The sequence below is a fragment of the Scleropages formosus genome, chromosome 14 (assembly GCF_900964775.1).
Source record: "Scleropages formosus chromosome 14, fSclFor1.1, whole genome shotgun sequence".
In the NCBI taxonomy this organism is placed as follows: Eukaryota; Metazoa; Chordata; class Actinopteri; order Osteoglossiformes; family Osteoglossidae; genus Scleropages; species Scleropages formosus.
In genome coordinates, this window is record NC_041819.1 from 15,110,038 (window position 1) to 15,132,657 (window position 22,620).

Below are 22,620 nucleotides of genomic sequence, written 5' to 3' on the forward strand. Positions count from 1 at the left end.
ACACACCCAGCCAGCACTGTACTGCGCTTTCGCACCACTCGTGAATGCATCACTTCAACACCAGAGGTCGCTGTCCCTTGCTGCCACGCCAGCAGTGATTTAACTCGGAAGGGGTGCGACACTTTCAACAAATTTCCACTAATATGATCAGGTTATGCGTCTTATATGTTTTTGCAGATTGCAGAAAAAAAGTGTGAGTGAGCAGAACGCGGAGGCTCAGTCCTTCATCTCGACGTCGCGCAGCTTCTTAACGGAGGCATAAAAGTTTCAGACGGTCCCGTTTTCCATCCATGTGTCACGATGATCTCTACAGCCCTACGGTCCTCCTGGTGCCGCGTTCACACATCATCTCACGCGACCGTGATGCTACAACATGGGAACATGGACCCCTGACTGAAAACGAATGGCAGAATCCGTGCATTTTCTAACCCACTGTGAGAAAATATCCACCCATGCACTGATTATCAATAACAGCTATGTCTAGGGCAGGGTCGCGATGGTGTGGAGCCTATTTCAGAAGCGTGGTACAGATATATATATATATACTCCTGCAGATGTGCTATTAAAATGACGTTGCTTATGTAAAATATCAGCTGCACACTCTTCTCCAGCAAGAGTATTTACAATCATGCCGACTACTGTCAATTTCTCGCTTATCTTGGAGACCGTGCGGGTGCTGTGAGCACTACTGGTGTTAAAAATGCATTTCTATCTGCACATCCTCACACCCGCCCCTTGCACTCGGCGCGTGCGGTCCAGTCCAAGCGTTCCGCTCGGTACCGTGTTCCCTATTGCACCACTCCGCGTGCCTCTCACCAGCCGTGCGACGCCCAGTGAGCTGCTGCAGCGTGCAGGGGGGTGGTGGTGGTGGTGGTGGTGGTGGGGGGGGGCGGGGAGGGGGGTGGTGGCGTGGCTTGCGCTGGGCCGTGGGGGGTGGGGGTGCCGGACTCGGCCTCTCACAGCAGATTTACCTCTGTACTGTACCAGAGCGGGGTTTCGTAGGTAGTTGAAGAGAGAGAGAGCGCGCGCGCGAGAAAGGGAGAGATAGAGAGACGGGGGGCGAGCGCGTGCGAAAGGAGCGTGTGCGCGCGTGGACTGCATCATCGCACCCCTTCCCCAGAACCACTTCCACAAGACATGCTGTGAACCACAGCATCACGCTCGGTGTGCATCTCTCTGACTGCACGAGCCCAGAGTGACCACATGCGCGCGCACTGAGGCGCCGCGAGACCCGCACGTCCGACTCCGTGTGCATCCCGAAGAGGCGCGTCTGCGATGGCCCTGGTTATGGAACCTATAAGTAAATGGACACCCAAGCAGGTGCTGGACTGGATGAAAGGTAATCGCGCGCTGACATTAAAAAATTCATACTGGATGTTCTGATGAAACGCTGGTTTCCATGTCATTGCGGGAATTTCTTTTATTTGCTGATGAAATATGATTATGAAACGTGCATGGGGCGAATGGGACTTCTTATTTTAAATGGGGGTTGGGTGTCTATCGTCTGCACATACTGTGAAGTACACGCCACGTCGAGGTGCGTGCCATGCTGTTTCAGACCCCCCCCCCCAACCCCCATCCCGCACACACAGCATTGGGAAAAAATGAGCCGTTTGGAAATGTTTGAGCACTGACCTGTTCCTTGTGTGTGTGTGTGTGTGTGTGTGTGTGTGTGCGCGCGCGCGCGCGAGCGCTGATGCGGGCTCGTGCACACACTTGCCGTTCCACTGGATGATGCTGCACATGTTCGTTTGCGCACTGACCCAATTCGCGCATTTTCCTCGCACAGCACTCCGCGAGAGAACGGGGGTCCTCCCTGCCTCTCCCAGTCACTCTGGTAATAACCTGGTACCTGGTATGGTCCATAACCTAATTCTGCGGAGCTGATTTTTACCCCTACAACCCCCGGGTACCAGTCTTGCCTCCCCCTCAACCCGGCCGGGTTCAGGACCATGGAGAGCTCACACTGGCCTTATAAGGACTGCACTCGCTGATCATTCTCCGGCTATAGGGCTTTATTATCCGGGATCCCCGACCTGCGTTATGAAACATCACAGCCACATAACGCCAGTGGAGAGTATTAATAAATACAAGAATGTCTTTCTAAAGATTTGATAGTCGGGAAGCAGTTTTTTTTTTATCACTACCATGGTTGGATTATGTCTTGGGTTCTTAACTAGTCCAGTAAGGAGCCCATTGAAGTATTGCCTCTGTTTTCTACTTGTCTTTATTTTCCATCCTCACGCCAGTTTGTGCAAAACCTTCAATGCAACAATTTGATCATAGATGAGAGGGATTAAGTAGCATTTATGGCATACAGTCTGGAGACAGGCAGTAATGTTCATTAACGAGTGGCTGGTGGGGAGAAGGTTTCTGGTGGATGCTGTGATATATTATAAGGGGACATTCAGTGTAAATGGCTTCGGTGTAAATATTTATATGGCTCAAAGGGTATTGAAAAAAGAGGGCTGCCCAAGATAAGGCCGTGTGCTGAGTAAATAAATCAACGCATTGTAATGTTGGTGTGCCACTCGTTGTGACCCCGCAGAAGAGCTGATAAATGTTATTAAGCAGATCACAATAACATTCACTACAAACAAATGCTGCGGTGTTAGACGTAATTGCTGTGCTCACAGGCCCCCTGGGGAGCCAGTACAGGTGGATGATAGCTCGCTTGTTGCACCACATTATGTATAGTACTTTAATGAGGTTGTGGTTTGCTGCTGGGTGTGTTTGTGACAGTCATTTATTAAAGACAGGATATTTACTGCGTGCATTCATGGCCAAAACAGGGTGCATAAATGGAGCTCAATGTATGTTTTTTTTTTTTTTAAAGGCAATGTGACATGAACAACTGTGCCCTGCGCAGTGCACTGACGATTTTAAAGTTGGTTGAAAATAATGTGTAACTTTGATTTGTGTATCACCAAGGTATTCAAGCAGATAAGAGAAATGAGGCCAAACGTGAACGGGATTATCATTCAAAGAAGCGACAATGTTTTAAATTCAATTTTACTTGGGAAGATAAGTTTTGGTTGTGCAAAAGGTTAGCAAATGTAAAGGGAGAAACTTGTTTGTTTATCAATTCCATTGGCATGGATGTGAATGACTCCAGACGGTGTGTTTTGCCCACAAGAGCAGGGGAAATCTATTCAGGCTTCGTCCGGCAAACAAATAAATTCAGACAGCACAATATTTATATGAAACTGAAGAATGACTCATATTTCTGTTTGTGTACTGAGGACGCCCACGATTTGGGATTTACCTAATTATGCACCCTTATTTTGCATACGCAGCCACGCACAGCATAGGAAAATAATTCCGAGTGATATTCATAAGTCTGTGTTGTGCAATAATTTCAAGCATGTTGAGCATATTTCAAATGTTTGTGTGAGGAACCATGGAGGGTCGGAGATTTTTTTTCCTGATATATGTAAGATACATAATTATAAACTGTTAACCCATTCAGTTAAATTACAGGGGACAGAGGGGGGTTAGTGGTTACAGCTCTTGACTTCCAAAGTAGCAGGGGTTTAAATCCCACCTCCTGCTGTCGTACCCTTGCTTTAGGTACTTACCCTGAACTAATACAGTAAAAGTTGCCCAGCTGTATAAATACATTAACATTCAAACGTAACATTGTAGGTTGCTTTCGAGGGAATTGTTAGATCAATGAATAAATAATAATGCAGCTCACATACCTCAAGCATTGGTATGTAGTTAAGGGCACTGAGACGTTTTCAAAAAGTGCTAAATAAATGAGATATTGAACATCTTTGCATTGATGTGTGGACAAAGCCCTGTGTTAAATGAAAGCAAGGTGTGATTCCCCCTTTACTTTGACCATTTAGTTAGGGCTTCCCCCATGGAGTGCACCGTGACCAAGGTGAAAGAGCAGCAGTCTGGGGAACTCCAATTGCAATTCCACTGACTTGTGTGTCTCATGGCGTCCCCTGTCAAAGTCCTCTGTTCACAGTGTAGAGGATTAAAGCGCGGTGAACAGACTCCCCCCCGGACCAGGTAGCTTTTGAACCCCAGAGTCATTTTGGTTTTCTCTGTGAACATAAGTAAATGTGATCGATGGCAGACAAAATGCTTTGTGGTGTGATGCCGGTTCTCTGGTGGCCTTGTATGTGACATCATCATCTCAGAGCTCCTGGATTGTGCATTTCAAGCTTTCCCATTTGCAGTCTCTTTGTCTGGGTTTTTCTCAGTAGATGTTTCTCTGTGGTCTTTAGCTGATGCCTGTGGTCCTGGGCCACCAGGTGGTATAGTGGTTAAGGACTTGTATTTGAAACCTGGAAGTTTTTGGCTCAAAGCCCCACTACTGCTGTAGATAATTTGCCCTCAGTGAGTGATTTAATAGACTCCTGTCCAAGACATATGAATGGATGGACATTTTGATCAACATTCTCAGTTTTAATGTTTTAATGTTTGTTGTAGCTTCTTCACTCTACCTTTCTGAATGGCTTTCATTATGTCACAGCACAGTTTAAAGAAACATTTCAGTCTCACCTGAATCTCAAGTTCCATCAATGCTGTGTGGTTCTAGGAATTCTTCTCACTATCTTTACCACATTTTGTCTACTGAGGCAGCATGAAGCATCACTGTTAAGGACATAGAGTTGTAACCTGAAGGATGCCAGTTTAAGTCCCACACCATGCTCTTGATCATAGCATTCATCTAGCTACTATAGTCTCACCTTCAGGGGTTTAAACTCAAATGATGTAAGCAGCATAGCTGAAGGTCACCAAGCCATCTGTGGCAATGATACTCTATTGATGATGTGGGTAATTAAATTGTCTACTGATTTGGTTGCCTGCTATAAGGTCTTTAACTCTGATTCAGTGCATCCGGCAGATACAATCATTTTAAATGGCATAAACTAAGTTTCCACTTCAAGGCACAGGGCGGTATTTTGGCAGAAATTGAGCATATGTTTGATATAACTTCTGTGTAGCCTTACACTGGATTAAATATTTGATTTTTCTGGCAAGTTGGCAGCTAGAACGATGAGTCAAAGGGTATCTGGCCATACTGTGAAGAAAACTCTCGCAGATGTTGAAGTTTACATCAGCCTGTATCCCCTTGAGTGCTTTGAATCCAGAGGGATCTTCCATAAATGAACAATCATTGCTTTTTGAATAATATAGCCAGCAACAGTTATGGGTGTTTGGAAGCAGCAGCAAATTATGTGGTTTAATAGCAGAGCATTTGGTGTTGCTTACTCATTAATGAAAGGTAGGATTCTGTTATTATTGCCATGATCATAGTTATGGGTCTAACGTCTATGCTTTCCTATGGTAATGGGCGTAAGGGAGCACTGGATAAGTATGATGTGCCACTGAAGTGACACAAAAGGGTTTTGAATCAGGCTGGACCACACAGTCCAAAATGGTTTACGTAGCAATGTGCTGCTAATTCTTTACGATTTTTCATTCCCGATTATTTTTAATTGTTTATTATTAATTTTTTATAGCTATCTAGGCTGGCAGAGTGGTACAATGGGTAGTGCTGGTGCCTCACAGCTCCTGGGCTCTGGATTCAGGTGTGGTTTTGAATCTGGCTCAGTCTATACGGAGTATGCATGTCCTTCCCGTGTATGTAAGGGTTTCCTCAAGGTGATCTGGTTTCCTCCTGCAGTCTAAAGGAATGTGTTATAGGTGAACTGGCGATTCTGAATTGCCTTTTGTGAGAAAGACGGAGTGTGTGTGATTGTCCTGATATGGACTAGCATCCTGTCCAGGATGAACCCTACCTCACGCTGTGTAGTTCTGGAATAGGTTCCCGACAACTGTGACCCCGCATTGGAGAAATGCAGTTGATAATGAATGAATGGATGAATGAATCATTCCTTTCTTGCTAACCATACACTAACTCCTTAAAGAGGTGCAAAAGTTGGTGCTGTTTCTCTTTGGGAGCTATACTTTGGACCCGTGTTTAATTAATGTAAGTACAGATGCTCTGCAGATCACACAATGACAAACTGTTTCCCGGTCACAATATACTAAACAAATATAAAATTAAGATCTAGGTCCCTTGTTTTCAAGATGATCTGCTCCTGGACTCCTTGTTATCAGTGATTTTGTGAAATTTGTATTGCTTTTTTTTCTGGTTATCATTTTTTCCTTTCCCATTTTTAAAACTTTGCCTGAATTGGCATGATGATGCTCTTCACATTGTTATAATGAACTTTCATTTAGCTGACACCTTCACTGAAGATGACTTGCAATAGTGCTGCACATCAACAAGTTTCTTATAGTGAGTTATCAGTATATACTGCAGATTGTTATTACTGGATGAATTTGTTGTAGAGTAGGCGTGATCAAGAGTACTAAAGCAGGAGTTGAATAACAAGAGTAATACGTATGAGATGAGATGAGAAATACACATGATCTTTCGCGCCCATCTTGTGCCTCTTCTTTTAGATTCTGATTTCACTGCTGCTTGGAAGTATATTTAAGATAGCATAAATAACTGATTGCAAATTATATTTTAATTCAAGAGACCTGTTTTTATGGTACAGATTTTTTTATCATTTGTAAAACTGTTATTTGCTACGGAATGCCAGTATGTTTTGTTTCCCATGTCTCTGTTCAGTGTTGATAAACTTTTAGATGTTCATTTTGTTCTATTTTTAGTATGTTTTTGTGAAGTAAAAAAAATCCTCCAAGGAAAACAAAGAAGGAGTGTGAAATGTGATTACTTTGAGTTACGCAATCAACGTCGCATCTAAGTACATCAATATTCTAATTGTTTTGACATTTTTCACACATTTATTAATACTTATGAAAGGCTCTGTTACTAATAAACATTCTGCACATTACTTACCTTTCGTTGATATGTAAATAATTGTCCTTTAATAGACAAAAGTATAAACTACAGTTTTGTTATATTAAACCATCCATGATCCATTTATATCTGTCTGTGGATGCATGGATGTATGTTAGATCACTGATGCTAAAATCCATACTAAATGGCACTTGAAGAAATGATCAGTGCTATTCAAGAACAAAACAATCTTGAAAACCATCACCACTGTGACCCAAGTAAACATGGGGCTTATAATAGGAACACCCAACTTTTGAAAATTTAACATCTGCTGTGAAAAATGACTGCTCAAGCATGACTTGATGTGCATGACTGATGACAACATTAGGAAGTGCATAAAGCTGAGAGGGAGGCGGTAGGAGTACAGCGCACAAGTTTATTGCATACATTGATGGGGAATAATGGATTATCCTTTCCAGTTACTGCTCTGATGTTTGTTGAGGTGTTTTCCTTGTGTAACTCCAGGAGAGCCCATTTCCAGATCCAGCAAAAAAGTGAGTGAAATAAAGAGCAATGAGTCGAAAAAGGACACAGGTTCAACTGCTCCCAATGTGAACGCAAAATTTCAGACAAAAACCCTCACTGGGGAAAGCTTTGACGTCTCAATGCAGTATATGATTGTGACTCCCTTTTTTGATGACTACATTATTCCTCTTCTCTTTTTAACATAGAGACAGGAAAGTTTACATTTTCATGTCTGACAGAATGCAGTTTCCTCAAATTGACTTCAAGCTCCAAATCCAAAGCAATGCATTTTGAGCATTTTGTATCAAACTCACTGTGGCAGTTAGTTGGGTGACTAAGGAAGTGGTTCTAAATCCATTGTCTCAGACAGCTGTGATCCTAGTTACCACACGTTACACAGTGTAGTGTCAATGGTTAGCACTGCAGGCTTACACTGACATAACTCTCATTGCTCCAGGAACAAGGAATCCCAGTGGTATTGCCCTTCAAAAGGATGTTGGCTAAAACAGATAAATATATGCAATGAAAAATGTTAATTAAGATGCTGTTTAAATGCTGAATAAAATTGAACCCTCTCCTGTCGTCATGCAGTCAAGAGTGTTATTCTCCACTGTTTGGTGCATTTCAATACTGTGTGATACCCCTCGGTATTCACATGGATAGATACATTCTCTGTTCAATCTTCTGACACTGTGGTCTGAAAGAAAGATGCTGAATTAAGGGTCTAATTCAGCCCATTGGACTGATCAGTTTATTGCGACATTGATCGCGTTTATCTAATTACACATTTAGCTGAAGGCCTTTCATAGCCACTGATTGCTTGCCTCTGTGGATCACTTTTTGTTTTGCTCCCACCCCCCTGTCCCTCCACTGCTCCTGGCAATCTCGTTAACATTCTGTATGCATTTTAGGCTTGCCTTCAGCCTGTGACTTTTTCCCTAAAACTCAAACCATTTTCCACCTTCCATGTTCTGGACTGTCAGATATGTCTTCTCCATCTCTGTGTTCTCTCACCATTTTTCCTCTGTTGCTCTGCTCTTGTTAAAGGTAAAACTACAGATGAATGCTCCCTTGCCACCTTTTAAGAAGAATTCTGATTTCCCAGAAACAGTTTCTCCTAATTTTACAATTTGTCTTTCAGACTTACTCAGCAGTTTACCCTTCCTGTTACAATGCTTCAAAATTTCCTATAACACATTGTGCAAAAATATAGTGAGCACAGTTTTTCTGCAGTGCTTCACTTTGAACTTGTGAGATTTGGTGACTGAGCCAGACTTATGAGTAGGTGCATCAATGAAGAAAATAACATATTGGTAGAAGGATATGGTCTGAGGAATAAAGAAAAGTGTAATTACATAAAAATGAAAAATTAAATGATGTGACAGATGAGGAGAAGTGCAAATGTGTCTACATAACAGTTCAAATCACCTGGAGCAGGAATGCTTCTTAACAGTTTTTGTGAAGTCATGAGCTTATTGCTGTGATATGTTTTAAGTGCTGAAGGTTTTTCCTGCATAGCCATTATTTAACAGAACATTATTTAAAAATATCTCAATAAAGATATTATTTAAGTTAATTTACATGCCCCGTAAGTCTGGCTAGCAGATACAACTAGTGTTAGAACCAAAAGGGCACTTTGAACATACTATGACAATGTGTTTTAACGCAACAGAGTAAAAACAGAGAGATGAGAGGATTCTTTTCATCTGTACTTCTCTAACGATGGAATTCACATCATTTTCAGTTATGGAAGAATTTACAGTGTTCACTAGACAACTGTTGCCAAGGAACCTATGCAGCTGGATATAATAAGAGCCCACCAAGTTAAAAGACCATTAAACTAACCATTGCTTACAGTTTTTTAGACTCATTAGATGAATGCAAAAACATACATTATTGAAATGAGTTATGCACACATATACATGCCACATACATTGAAATTCACATACAGTACATTTTGGGTAACTAACAGATGACCTCCCACACAACTCTAGTCTTACTGGCAGGGACTGCAGTGAAACAAACAAAGATGTGTTACTGGCTTTGTGCTGTCTGAATCTTACTAGCCAACCAGTGCAGTAGACACTTTCTTTTTTTTAAAAAAAAGAAAGTCATATTCATACTCACAATTCCTGAGAGAGCCTGACCTCTCTGATTAACTGGAATGGCATGATGACATTTTCTGCCCTGTCGTTATGATTACCTTCTCAGTTGATAAGATTTTTGGTAGACAAAGACCTCAGTATGGGAACACGTGACAAAGCCAGTACCTCCTATAAGTGAGGAGCAAAATGATGACCAAGAAGGAGTACAACAGTTGGCTGGAGGCATCATCCCAGGCCCTCCAGTCAGTCGATCCCCGTTGTTTGTATTGGCCTGCTTGACATTGACTGCCCTGAGGGGGACTTTCGTTTAGCTTAGACATCACTGATCAAGCCCTGTATATGACCCCTGTCCCACAATGTGGGATTCTCAAGAGGTTAACCACATGCCAGCACACAGCTGTGTAAAGAAGAAACAAATGACCTGCTGTCTGGCTACGTTTTGGCTAAACTGGAAAATGCACGATAAATGAAGCACATTAGTTGCATGCTAATTAACATTGCTCATTTATGAGTTATTGTTATAGCTGACAGATGAGCTGCAGGGACTTCTCAGATTTATGAGATAAATGGATTTGGAAAATGCCACTGTAAATCATACGTACACTTCTGTAATGACATTACCAAGTATAGAAAAAGTTTGTTATCTGAAATACTTAAAAGCTGTTAAGATATCAACATAGCCATGTCTGTCCAATCTGTGGGTTTCTCACACTGTAAGTGTTCAAGAAGATGTAGCAAGGTGATATACTTTGCTTTATCGTTTTTACAAGACCATCAGCTATCACTGGCTATTTTTAGAAAATACGAATGAAAACTACATGGAAAATGCTGACAAAAGAAAAATATTAATATTCATGTTTGTTCACATTCGTGTTATATGTATGGTACGTTATATATTAATTTCAACAGGAACATCTGCCCCAGAATGAAGGAAATTTAACTTAAAAGACACTTTCCAATATGATAAAGCAGTTATTTAATGTTTGCTTTAACAAGAAGTTTGTTACAATGATGTATGAGGGAATTTTTTAACTATGCCTAGGTTATTGAAGCACTTTAACTGGAAAATGTCTAACCTTTGATTAACCTGGACTGCTCTGTATAAGGTGCTTAGTGCTATACATCTCCATCCTCTCTGCCCGGTTAGTTCTATTTTTCTTTACTTCCGCTGATGTCCTCATGATGGTCCAGAACCGTCATGTGTTCAGACATCCTTTTAGTGAAAAAGCCATATTACAAAGTTCCTAACAAGAAGTCCCCTAATATCATTGTGCTTGATACAATGATCTTGGCAAAACCAATAAAATATATTTAATTGACATTAATGCTATTTATATGAAGGCTCTTGAGGTTCAAGCAAATCTGGCTGAAGGTCGATATTAATATGTAGAAAGTGAACACCTCCATTGTGCAGTCTGAACTGAGTACAGTCATGTGGGCAACTCGTTGCAATTGGACATCTTGGTTACTCAGCAAGGATGTAAAGTTGTAAGGATGAGGCTATATGGCCTGGAGTAAAACTCCCTCCTCTCATATTTGAACCCACAGTCTTCCAGTAAGTTGCCCTGTGCCACAGTGCTGCTTCTCTCACATCCCTGGTGCTCTTTCCACACATACTAAGTGAGGCTCATTTCTGGCAGCCACGGGCAGGTGGAAAAGAGGCATCCTTTTAACAGAGAAAGAACCGGGTAAAGGATCAGAGGTCTGAATGTGCTTCTGTGCGATGCTGAAAGGCCTCTCTCTTTGTCAGCTTCAAGATGTTTCCCTCATGCCTGTTTCCACATCACCAGCATTCGCTCTGATGAAAGGCTGAAAGGTTGCTTCTCATGATCAAAGCGACGGGATGTGTACCTCATGTGCATATTTCTTTTGAAAGATTAGATATTGCACATGTCTCTTTGCGATTACTCATATGATAAGTATGTAAAGCTTAATTTGGAATGCAGTCATGAGTGCATATAGTTATACATAACTATGACTGTTTAATAACCAACAACACCAATGCTACTGTTACGAAGTGACCAGTGATACTGGAAAAATAAACATGGGCTATTCTAGCGTGAAAGGTGGTGTAGGAACCTTGTCACTGAATCACTTGCACCGCTCTAATAGATGACTTGTTTAATTTTATTGTATAGCTGGGAATGTGAACAGAAGGAAATATTTGCACAGTTTTACAGTGGAAGCAGCTACACGCATCGCTGGGAATCTGACGAATAAAAACCCCATCCAGCTGGCCAATGCAATTGCTGGTGCCGGGTGAGCAGGGAATGGAATCAGATAAAAGCAGCCCTAATCAAAATGTGCTTATGAAGCCGTATAATTTTGTTTATGATAAGGAGAGAGTCAACACTCAAGAGAAGGGGAAGCTATTAGAAAAATCCCGGCTGTATTCTGAAACGAGCCACGGTAAACTTATGCAGGGTTGCACTGAAAGTAATCACACGCAACATTTATTAGCCTCTGGGACATGAAAGGATGCTCTAGTCTACGGCTGTAAACTACAGTATGCCGCATATCGATGTCAAAGAACTCTGTGGCATTGCACCCTGCTTTATTCAGCACCATACTGCGGTTACAGCACTGTTTTTTTAAGAGAAAATGCACAGATGCTTAACCTATTCTTTGTATCCCTGGCATGCTGCCAACAGGGTGACACATACATGGTGAGTAAAGTATGTGCCAGAGAATGGACAGTTTCAAAAATAATTTTTAATCCACTGGAACGAATACACTGCATTACAGATATATCCCCTACCTTAGGATATGGGAAATAATGGTTCTGGCTACAGTGTAGTGGAATGATCTCCCTCTCTCACTCAGAACTGCTGAATCCCTCTCAAGTTTCAAGAAGGGTCTCAAATCTCTTTGAGACTCACTTCTCCGGATGTGCTGTCTACTCCAGAAATTTGCATCACATTATTTAATTACTTTTGCATTTCCCATCTATTCTGTGTACTGCCACTCATGTAGTATTTATGCTAACTATTTAAAGAAAATTGTACTCTGTACCAATTCTATACGCAGCTGTCCATGTGAATGTATGCTGGTTTAAATCGTGACACCAGAAAATCTGACTGACTATACTTCATGTGTCTGCAGCTATGTTCTTTATGTTCTTTATGTTATGCATGTTATCTATTAGTGAAATGCACTTTTGTTTTCTCTCAGCTGTTCATCACTTTGGAAAAAAGTGTCTGCTAAATGAATAAATGTAAATGTTAAATTGTTTTTTTGTATTTTTTGTATCAAATATGAGCAAGTGGTGCCCTTGTCACCTTGTAAATGGTTTAACCGTTCTTCTTGGTCTGTTATGGTTTGAAATTTTTTTAAAAATACATTTTACTGTTTAGTATTTAGTGCAAGGGTTTTCCTTTCTTTCCTTTCTCTTTTAAGTTTCCTTCTTCCTTCTGCCACATTGGAGTCACGCTTCAAGGCCTGTGATGTCAAGCTGACTGATACGTAAGGCATGAATGGTTTCTGCACCTGTTCAGTTGTAGTGGCCTACCCTGTATAGTTGGGAAAAATCTGGAATGGAGTCACAAAAAAAACCCCTTTTCCTTGGCTCAAGGAACCTACAAATATTTACATATTAATCTTAAAGTTGCATTTTCTTGCACTGCCTTGTCTGAACAGGGGTGTGATCTGTCATGGTCTATGGATGAGATATGGGGCTTCCGTGATGTCTCTCCCGAGACGCTCCCGTGCTCCATGTGAGTCATCGTTCTGGGAGGGGTGTCATCGTGACTCCAGCCTGCCTCCAACCCTGGAGTCGGGGGAGGGGGTTTCTCTAAGACAGCGGGCCACAGTGCGATGAAATGGTCTAGTGTGAAAGGACATCAGCTCCAAGGAAGGCTGCCGGTTTCAGAGGTGTCTTCTCACAAGTGAGCGTTCCCTAACGATGGGTACCTGCTTCTTTACCGCCTGGTATAAATGGAACCACAGTCACATCACTTTGTGCACTAAAATCCCTGGGACAGTTCATTTTGATTCCTGCGTGTTCAGATGAACTACTATCACAGTGGATTTACATCTGTTGATTTTACTCTGCATCCTATTTAGAATAAGTCCTATAGCCAAAAACAAATTGACACCAACCGGGAGGCATGTAGGAAAGTATGTAAATCTAAGTTTTTACTGTGAGTAACATTTCGAGGCTCAATTGCAAATCCTCGCCATCCACAGTCACTCCACTTAAAGTGCTCTTGTTCTCTTCTTATCGCTGAGCTCTACTGTCTAAACAGTAGAAGTGCAGACAGGGGATATTTAGACAGTTTATCTCCATGAAAATGCCTCAGTTAGCATGCTTGATGTGGCGTGCCAGACTGCTTCCTTTAAAAAAATCTGTCTGTTTTGGGAACAAATTCTCTTCTCTTTGCATGCTTTGTGTCATTAAATAATAAGCTAGATGAACCGAAAAAAAGAATCTGACATGAAATGGTGACCGCCCCGATTTAATGAAGAAAAGAATTGAAGGGCGATTATAAGAGAATCGCGTCGATGTACAAGATCGTGTCCTTGTGTTTAGAGAGAGGGCCCCTTCATCTGACGTCTCTCCTCATGGTGTCTGAATTGAGAGAAACACGACACAGAAAATTTACTGCGGAAAAAAGTGAACTCATTTTTGTACCATTTCAAAAGAGCATGACTTGGTAAACTCGGCCAGAAGTAATTGACGAGAGAAGGTCCAGAGTCAAATAGAATGTACCATATACAGTAACAGCTCTGCCAGATTAATTATTGCTCCCAAGAGTAACTGATTTTGGCTCCTCGTTAATTGTTATGACGACCAAGTGCTCTGTTTTGTCACTTTAAGATGCAAAGTTTTGGCTGTCAGGCCGTCGGGGTGACAGGCAGTATGCTGGTTGCAGCTGTTATCTTTGGACATAGAGGTTGCAAGTTTGGATCCCAATTCCTGTTTCCTATCTGATAACATACATTTTTTTTTGCCAATAATAAATAAACTTTTGCTCCATCATGTTTGTTACTGTTATCATTCTCTTGATGTGGGGCAGCTGGTAAGTCATAGGTTTAAATCCCACCTCCAGCTGTAGTACCCAAAGGCAAGGTACCTACCATGAATTACTCCAGAAAATGTTACCAAGATTTACAAATGAGTAACTGACTAGGTACCTTAATGTTGCAAGTTGCTGTGGAGAAAAATGTAAACAAAATGAGCAAATGTCTGATCTCTAACATCACCCCAGTGTTCTGCCTCATTCACTGTGTTTTTAAATTCTAGTATTCTTTTTATAGAGTGCTCTTCTCACTGGCATGGCACAGAACGCAGGAAAAAGTTCCAAAAAATACAACACAGAAGTCAGTAAAAGTATAATAAGACATAATCAGCTATTTGCGTTAGCCAAATGGCAACTGAGGAAAAGAAAACAAGAACAAAAAAAAAAACCCAAAAAGAGAAAAAGGGGATAAAAACGAACTTCTGGGGTTCCAAGTACCAGCAGCTGGCCACACTTCCAGGGAATTCTGTTTTCAACATGACATGAATTTCTTTAGCAGATGCTTTTCTCACACTCCTACCCCGCTGTCAGCTATGGTTGCATTTTTAATTCTCAAAAAAGCTTGATTAAGTTGACCTCTGCAGCGCAGACAGACTCAACTGAACTGCCCTGCACTTCCTCTGTTCAGTTCATTACCATATGAACACATTTTTTTCCCTTTCCTTTTCATTATTTGGTTGCTCAGATAACACTTCTGTACAAAGTAACAGCTGTGCGCATTTTTTGTTATTATTCCCATAACATTTTCATTCAAAACAACTTACAATGCAACACTTGTGCATTAAGACCCTTACAGTGATAGCCCTTTATACAGCACAGTATTCTTGCTGTATTAATTCAGTGTAAGTATCTTGATAAATCGGGATAGGGTAGGATTTGAACCAGGAACCATCAGATTACAAAGAAGGGACATGACCCACTAGACAACTCACAGAGTTGGGTGTGGCTGAACTTTTTGGGCTTGCCAGTGGCCAAGCGGTTAAGAAGCTGGAATCAACCCAAATTAGCTTAATTGTGCAACCAGTTGAAGCTGTGAGCTATAGCCAAGTCACTTTGATTCAAACTATCTGCCTGGTACTCTGGACAGAGGCGTTCGTTAAAAAAATGGAATGCGCTGCAGTGTCAGCGGGGACCGCGACCACACCAGGGAAGGACACAGGGGCAGTTTGACTGATAACAGCCTGCAGGACTTCTATTAACCTTGGGAGCAGGGCAAGGAAATGTATCTCGCACAAACAACAAATTTTCACAAGCGCTGTCCTTTGTGGTCGCACTTACGGCAGATTGAACTTAGGGGCAAGAAAGCAAGTTCTGCGGGGGAGACTCGGGTTCTGCTTCTCGTCAACGCCGTAATGCACTAACATGCATGTTTGGTCCCAGTCAGAGCCCTTACACCCGTGTGAAGCTTCTTCATAGCCCTTCATCTCCTTCGCATGGAAGACTGCTGTCTTGTGTAAGGCTGGAAACTCGTGGCTGCAGGTGCACACTTTTGGACAACAGGCCTCTGTTCCTGCTGCTGAAAAAGAAACTGTTGACCCCCCCGTGCCGCTCTGTCAGTGGTGCTGACCCAAGGAATTATGATCCTCCATTGAAGGTTCTTCTGTGATTCTAAGCCTTTGCTCCTGCTCATATAAATTCCTTCTGGCCTCCTTTAGCATCACGCACATCCATGCCATCCTACTGTTTTCATTTGTAGGGGGAATACATGTAATTTTCATATTCATGTCTATGTCTCCTGTATACAACTAGCAGCAGAAGAGCAGTGGGTCACAACAAAATGCACTTGCACTGCCAAGATGCTCCAAAAAGGGTCTCCAGACATTGCAGAATCCCCAAATTATCATGTAGATGCAATGCAAATTTTTCATCAGAAAAAGAGAACTTCTTTGAATTTGTGGTGACAAATCTAGCTTTTCCTTAAAGATTATTGTTCTTATTTATTTGTTAAAACATTTATTATAACTTGCCTAGCTGAGGTTACAAGTGCAAAATATTTCCTTAAATGGTTTATAGATGCAGCTGCATTAGAAAAACTTTGTAGCAACAGAGTGCAGCCGTGCCAAGAACAGATTGGCAGCCATGGAAGGAACACAGCCTGGAGAGCTTAACCAAGCATGTTGTCTGAAGTACGGGATGGGCTCCAGCTACCTCTGAGCATCAACTCCATACCTACAGTACGCTGGGGGGTGTGAGTAAAGGACGTTTCGCATTACTCAGCCTCAGAGCCGCCCTGTGGGCTCAATGGTTTGCAGTTACATCTTGACTGGGATTTATCTTTAATGGCAACGTGATGAAACCCTCTATTTGTATGATTTAATAAGCTGACATCTTTTCAGATTCCTAAGAAATGTTTGAATATATTCATGCAAGTGAATCGCATGTATGAACCATGATCTCAGGTTGTATTTACCTGAAATATCATTTCATTACATCGCATTAATTCATCTAGAAGTAAATTTTCTTCAAAGCAATGTACAACTCAAGGTAAGTGAAAGGGCATTTCACAGCACATGGACAGTGTTAGATGGAGACACATTGTAAAAGCACAGTTAATTTGTCCAATATCACTGTTTTTTGCTGGCTTGAAATACAAGTTTAGCTGCTTATGGAACTGATAGGATATACAAAGATGATTATGGAAGATGGAGTAATACAACTTCATGGCTCAGCTGGAAAATTGGGTCTGAAAGAGAAACGTTCTGAGACCCTTCTTGAATGTTGAAAGGGATTCAGTAGCTCTGAGGGAAAGAGGGAGCTCATTCCACAACATTACAGCCAAACCTGAGAACCTCTGTACTGTGTTTTAAATTACTGTCAATTAATTTTATTTAAGTTGTTACTTTATTTGTTTTTATTTATTTAGCGGATGTGTTTCTCCAAAGTGACTACAGTATTAGGTTTGTGCTCGAATCTATTTAAAATGATTTACCTCTTGACAAAGCAGAGTAATTTTACTTTATCACTTCAGGGCAAGAACCTTGCTCAAGGAAAGTGTAGCAGAGGTGGCACCTGAGCTCTAGGTCTCTTACTGTAAAGTGACTCTGACTCTAATGACTATGCCACCTGCTGCCCATCTATGAAACAATATCAGCTCTCCCCTGCCCACTAATACGAATTTCCAGATACATAGATTTACATATATTAGAGTACAGTGGAGATTAAAAAGGAGACAGAAGAGAAGCTCATATAGGTGTATATGAGAAACTGAATTCATAAACAGAGTTTTTCGACGTCGGATCACAGTGCTGTGACGGGTGTGATCCGATCCCTGCATGACTTCACCGCTGACATTTCTTCCTTATTCATCTCTTCGCTCAATGAAGGACAAGCACCAAAGTGATGCATTTTTTGCCTGTTTGGTCCCGTTTCTCCTCACAGTATGTGGAAGGAATAATAAAAGGGGAGCTCTGGGTAAGAGGCCAGATACGGGTGGAACAAACAGATTTTTGTGTTGATCCCTCCAAGTGTCCCACATGAGCGGGCCCAGGTAGACCGTGAGATTGATCGGATTTTAGGGATTGTCATCAACCCCTGAATGCTGATTGGATGGAGCAGTGATGCATGAGATGTGCACGCTGGTGTTGGGGAGAGTAACGCCAGCAGGTACCTCTGCGTGACCATTCTGGTGTGGCGGGATTGGTGCTAGGGGCTAAGGGGATGTGTCAAATGGCTCAGCCCCAGTCTGCTAGACGAGAGCGCTCCAACGCCTGGGGCTCAAATATGTTGACACGTTTAGATGCACTGGGCGAATACGCTGTGATTCTGCCACCTCTGCCTTCCTTGCAGAGGCCATTCAGTGTGTTGCTGCATCATGTTTAAAAAAAATCAAAATTTGCAATGACCGCCTGACGAGTAATGTCTCCTGAAAAAAAATCCTGACAAATCTTCTTCTTCTTCTTCTTCTTCTTCTTCTTCTTCTTCTTCTTCTTCTTCTTCTTCTTCTTATTATTATTATTATTATTACTATTATTGTCCATTTACCCAGTTTCAGTAACTGTTTTTTCCTGAGCAGGGTCAGGATGATCCTAATTCTTCTTCTTCTTCTTCTTCTTCTTATTATTATTATTATTAACGTTTTAAAATTTACACCATTGCTAATTTCCAAGACAGATGTGAAGAAAATGTGGCTTTACCTTGTTTCACTTTCCACTCCTTTGGTTTACATTTACATTTACATTTATTTATCAGATGCTTTTCTCCAAAGCGACTTCCAATGAACTCTATGTAGTGTTACCAGCCCACACACCTTATTCACCGCAGTGACTTACACTGCTAGATACACTACTTACACTGGGTCACTCATCCATACATCAGTGGAACACTCTCTCTGTGTCACTCACACCATGGGTTTATTTCTTGCTCAAGTTTGATTCCTTTATAGGAGCCAACAGTCCACTCTCTGCACTCCATTAGCCATGGAATAATTCAAGAGAAGTTTTTAAGGCATGCTTTTATACGTTGCGGATGTCCAAAGTCACCCCTGCAGACTCCAAGAAGACAAATTTTGCCCATTTTAAAGCCTTCAGGTTACGCCTTCTGTGTAACACTTGGTGTATGTGTGTGTGCGTGTATGTGCAGTTTTAATATCTTTAATGAGTATGGTTGGCCATGCGGCGAGTGAAAGAGAGGGAGTGAGAGGGCGAGAGAGAGCAAGTCGATGGAAATGTACAAGTAATAAATCATCCTTCATCTTGACACGTTGAGCTTCGCGGGAGAATATCGTGCGCCCAATTGCTCTTTTACTTTGCCGCCCTCAAGGAGACTTGTCTGTTTGTTTAGGACAGCCGTTTTCATTCGTACCTTAGGACCGCAGTTACCGCACGGGCCCAGATTTTAATCGTACTACTGGGAGCAACGTGAGAAACAGAAATGATTCATATCACTATACCGCCATATTGCTATTTGTCTGGACTTTCTAGGTTTTCAGCACATAGGAGCGACACTAATTGTTAGTTTAGTAACTTGACAGAATCCTGAAATCAATTCTCACTCACCCTGCCTCACTCCCTCACCTCACTAAGGTGTCTCATTATTACCGCACATGGGATTAGACCACGCTGCCTGTTTAAGGGCTTATTAAAAAGAAAATGTTTGCACTGGGACGAGGATTCACTTTGCAAGCCCGTTTGCGAGACATGTCGATTAAGCCCCGCCCATATGGAAAATCGTTAACTTTGCGTATGATACGGAAGAAACCACCCAAGCTTATCATGACGGAGCGCTCAGTTTGAGAATTATGAGCAGTAACATGGGCGTGATTATGAATGAAGGCGTGATTTCAGATGATGTTACACTGAAGTTGTGTTGCTGCACTATACAGGTGAACTACATTTTTTGAGCTGGAGATCTGGTGGCATGTTCCATCTGCCAGGCTGGTGCCCACTTTGCTTTGCTGAAGCATTTTGGACACAGACAGGTGTATTTGCTAATGTTAATTCTCATATCTGGGTGCCAGTACATATCTCTTCCCTGGACTGAGACATCTCCACAGCTATAGACACAGGACTTTTAACACTGTTATTAGTGGTAAAAATGAGAGCACTTGCAAAGTTTCTGAAGAATTTGTTCTTGGCCTCAAATTAAAAAATCTCTTAAGACATTCCGTTTGAATTTTTTGCTGTTAGTAAATGAAGGAATGGAAACCATAGATGGGACAAGGCATGACTTTGTGAAGTGTGGTGGAAAAGGTAGAACCTGAGAACTTCTAAGGCTTGAGAGCTGTTTTGGTTCCATGCAAAGTCTCAGCAGGGCTGCTCCTGCTCCAGAGGTTGATATACGGTGGTCAAGTGTGGGATGTAGCATTGGAGCACCATCATTATTCATTTAGCTGGCACCTTTGTCCAAGGTTCCTGAGACGCTGCCTCTATGCTTCGTGCAGAATCACGCTTGGACTCAGGTTTACTAAACTGAGGAGGTGGCTTACTTGCATGAGTATGGGATCAGAACGTGGTCTGGGAAAAACCAGAGGGAAAATGTCTGGTGTCAAAGTTCAGCTCTGGGGCCTCTGATCACTCTCTTTCTCTTTTCATGTCAGTCAGCACTTTTGTGAAGTGAAGGGGACGATGGGAGTACATGTTTATTTACCGTAACCGTGTGCACGTACAGTATGTTAGGGAGGCTTGCTGACCAGTTACAGGTGCTGGTGTTTGTCTGGACTTGGATGTTGGTGGACTTTACAGAGTGTCTGAGCATGGATGTGTGGCTGGATGTGGCTGATGCCCCCTACCCCCCTGCCCCCCAAAACAATTTGTATAGTGAGTTACTTAAAAGGATATACCCATTTATACAGCAGGGTAGTTTTTGTTTTACAATAAACTTTCATTTTTACTCAACAAAATAAACAGATTAATCAGATGTATAAATGGATAAGCCATAGTAAGTAGCTTCCTCAGGGTGAGCACCCGGATCAGGCGTGCTACAGCAGGAGTGGGGATGTGAACCCAAGTTCTTCAGTTGCAAGGCAGCGGTTCGAGCTGCCGCACCACCTGGTACCCTGTTACTATGCACATTGGCTCGCAGTGCTGTAACAGGCAGCACGCTAAAAAAAGTAAACAATTAAGAGCAAAATTACTCCAATGAGTCTTATCAAATTCCTTCAGTCAGATTTCTTTCCTCAAAAACAATTCACATGTTAATCCCCAAACTTCAGTGCATTCAGTTCTGGTAAATATAGCCCAGACGAGACTGATTACAGGGCTTTTTGAGAATTAATTAGAGCCCTCAATATTGTGTTAAATTAGATGTTGCAGGTGTCAAAATGTGGAGTTCCACGGGATGTGTGTGAAGAGGCTGAGAGAGGCGGAACTGGCACAGCGACTGAACTGCTTCCTGCTGTCTCCCGTAGGCTTGGACGATTGCCTCCAGCAGTACATCAAGAACTTCGAGAGGGAGAAGATCAATGGGGAACAGCTCCTGCACATCACCCACCAAGAGCTGGAGGAGCTGGGGGTGACCCGCATCGGGCACCAGGAGCTCATCCTGGAGGCTGTGGACCTACTCTGTGCGCTGGTGAGTGAGCCAACACGGCATCAGCTGGGAATTCAAACCCACGGCCAAACCTGCAGCTGGTGATCCGTGAGATACCAGCGTTACTCGCCGTGCCACCCAAAGAAAATCATGAATAGTATAAATTATGAATGAAGCAGATACTGTCATGCACACATACAAGTGTTCACAAGTGCAAGTCAGAGCAGCAACTATGTGAGAAGTGATGTAGATGTACATGCACACATATGTGTATCCAATAAAGGAAATCAGAAAATGAATGGGGCAAATAAGATAACATCTAATATGCCATTTTAAAACATATGTATATTTCCTGCTTACTGCATTGAACAACTTTTTATGTTCCTGTATTTCCTTCTATATTAAATTGCAATAAACTTAACTGTGCATGTATCACATTTCATTAGGTGAGTTTATATGTGCAAACATACAAAATAATGTTAAAAACACCCCCAACACCTACCAGGTTTTAAAGAGAATAAATAAGTGAAATAAGACATCAAGATGGTCTATTTTCATCCAGATTAATAATTCAAGTGAAAAGAGCTGCCAGAAGTTATCAAGTATCATGTACTTTTAATGTGAGTATCAAACCTTTATATTCAGCAAGATCTGATTTTATTCTGATCGCTGATTCCATTATTCATGTGTAAAATGGTCCAACATTTCTTTGATATATTTTCTCTTCGTATTATGTCCTAATAATATGTTATGTGTTGGGTTGCACATATTCTAATATCTGAGTTGCTCAAACTGGCTAAAAATGAGAACCATTGTTTTGAATTGTTGGTACGCCAGACTGGTGGACAGAAGTGTGAAATTTAGAGGAAGACAGGAGCTAATTTGACTCACAAGGAAGAAAAGGTGGTTTGTGAAGGCAGTGATATGTTCTCTATGTCATATTTAGAAATGTAAGGATGGAGGCTTGATAACTATGGGTATTAGAGGTAGGGGCCAAATTAATCCAAAACCACCGTATACAGCAGGAGGAGGAGACTAGCAGTGTCCAATAGTGTCAGAGTGAATTCAAAGGGAGGAGCTAAATAGATTGTGCTCAGCAGGGGGAGGAGTCTTATTGTATGTGTTAAATGTAATCCAAGGGGAGGAGCCAAATAGACTATACAGTAGAGGGAGCAGCCTAGTGGTGTCTAAATCAATCCAAAGGGTGGTGCTAAATGGACTATGTTCAACAGGG

The 22,620-nt window shown here is 41.9% G+C and overlaps 1 protein-coding gene across 1 annotated transcript in view; it reads left to right on the forward strand.

The window, feature by feature from the left end:
- Window positions 1-1,263: 1,263 nt before the first annotated feature.
- The window catches only part of LOC108919963 (connector enhancer of kinase suppressor of ras 2-like), an 80,806-nt gene continuing 59,449 nt past the window's right edge, over window positions 1,264-22,620 (forward strand). The window contains exons 1-2 of the mRNA XM_018728394.2: window positions 1,264-1,339; window positions 21,265-21,428. Of these exons, the coding sequence (XP_018583910.1) occupies window positions 1,276-1,339; window positions 21,265-21,428 (228 nt within the window). The 5' untranslated portion in view covers window positions 1,264-1,275. The remainder of the gene's footprint in view (window positions 1,340-21,264; window positions 21,429-22,620) is intronic.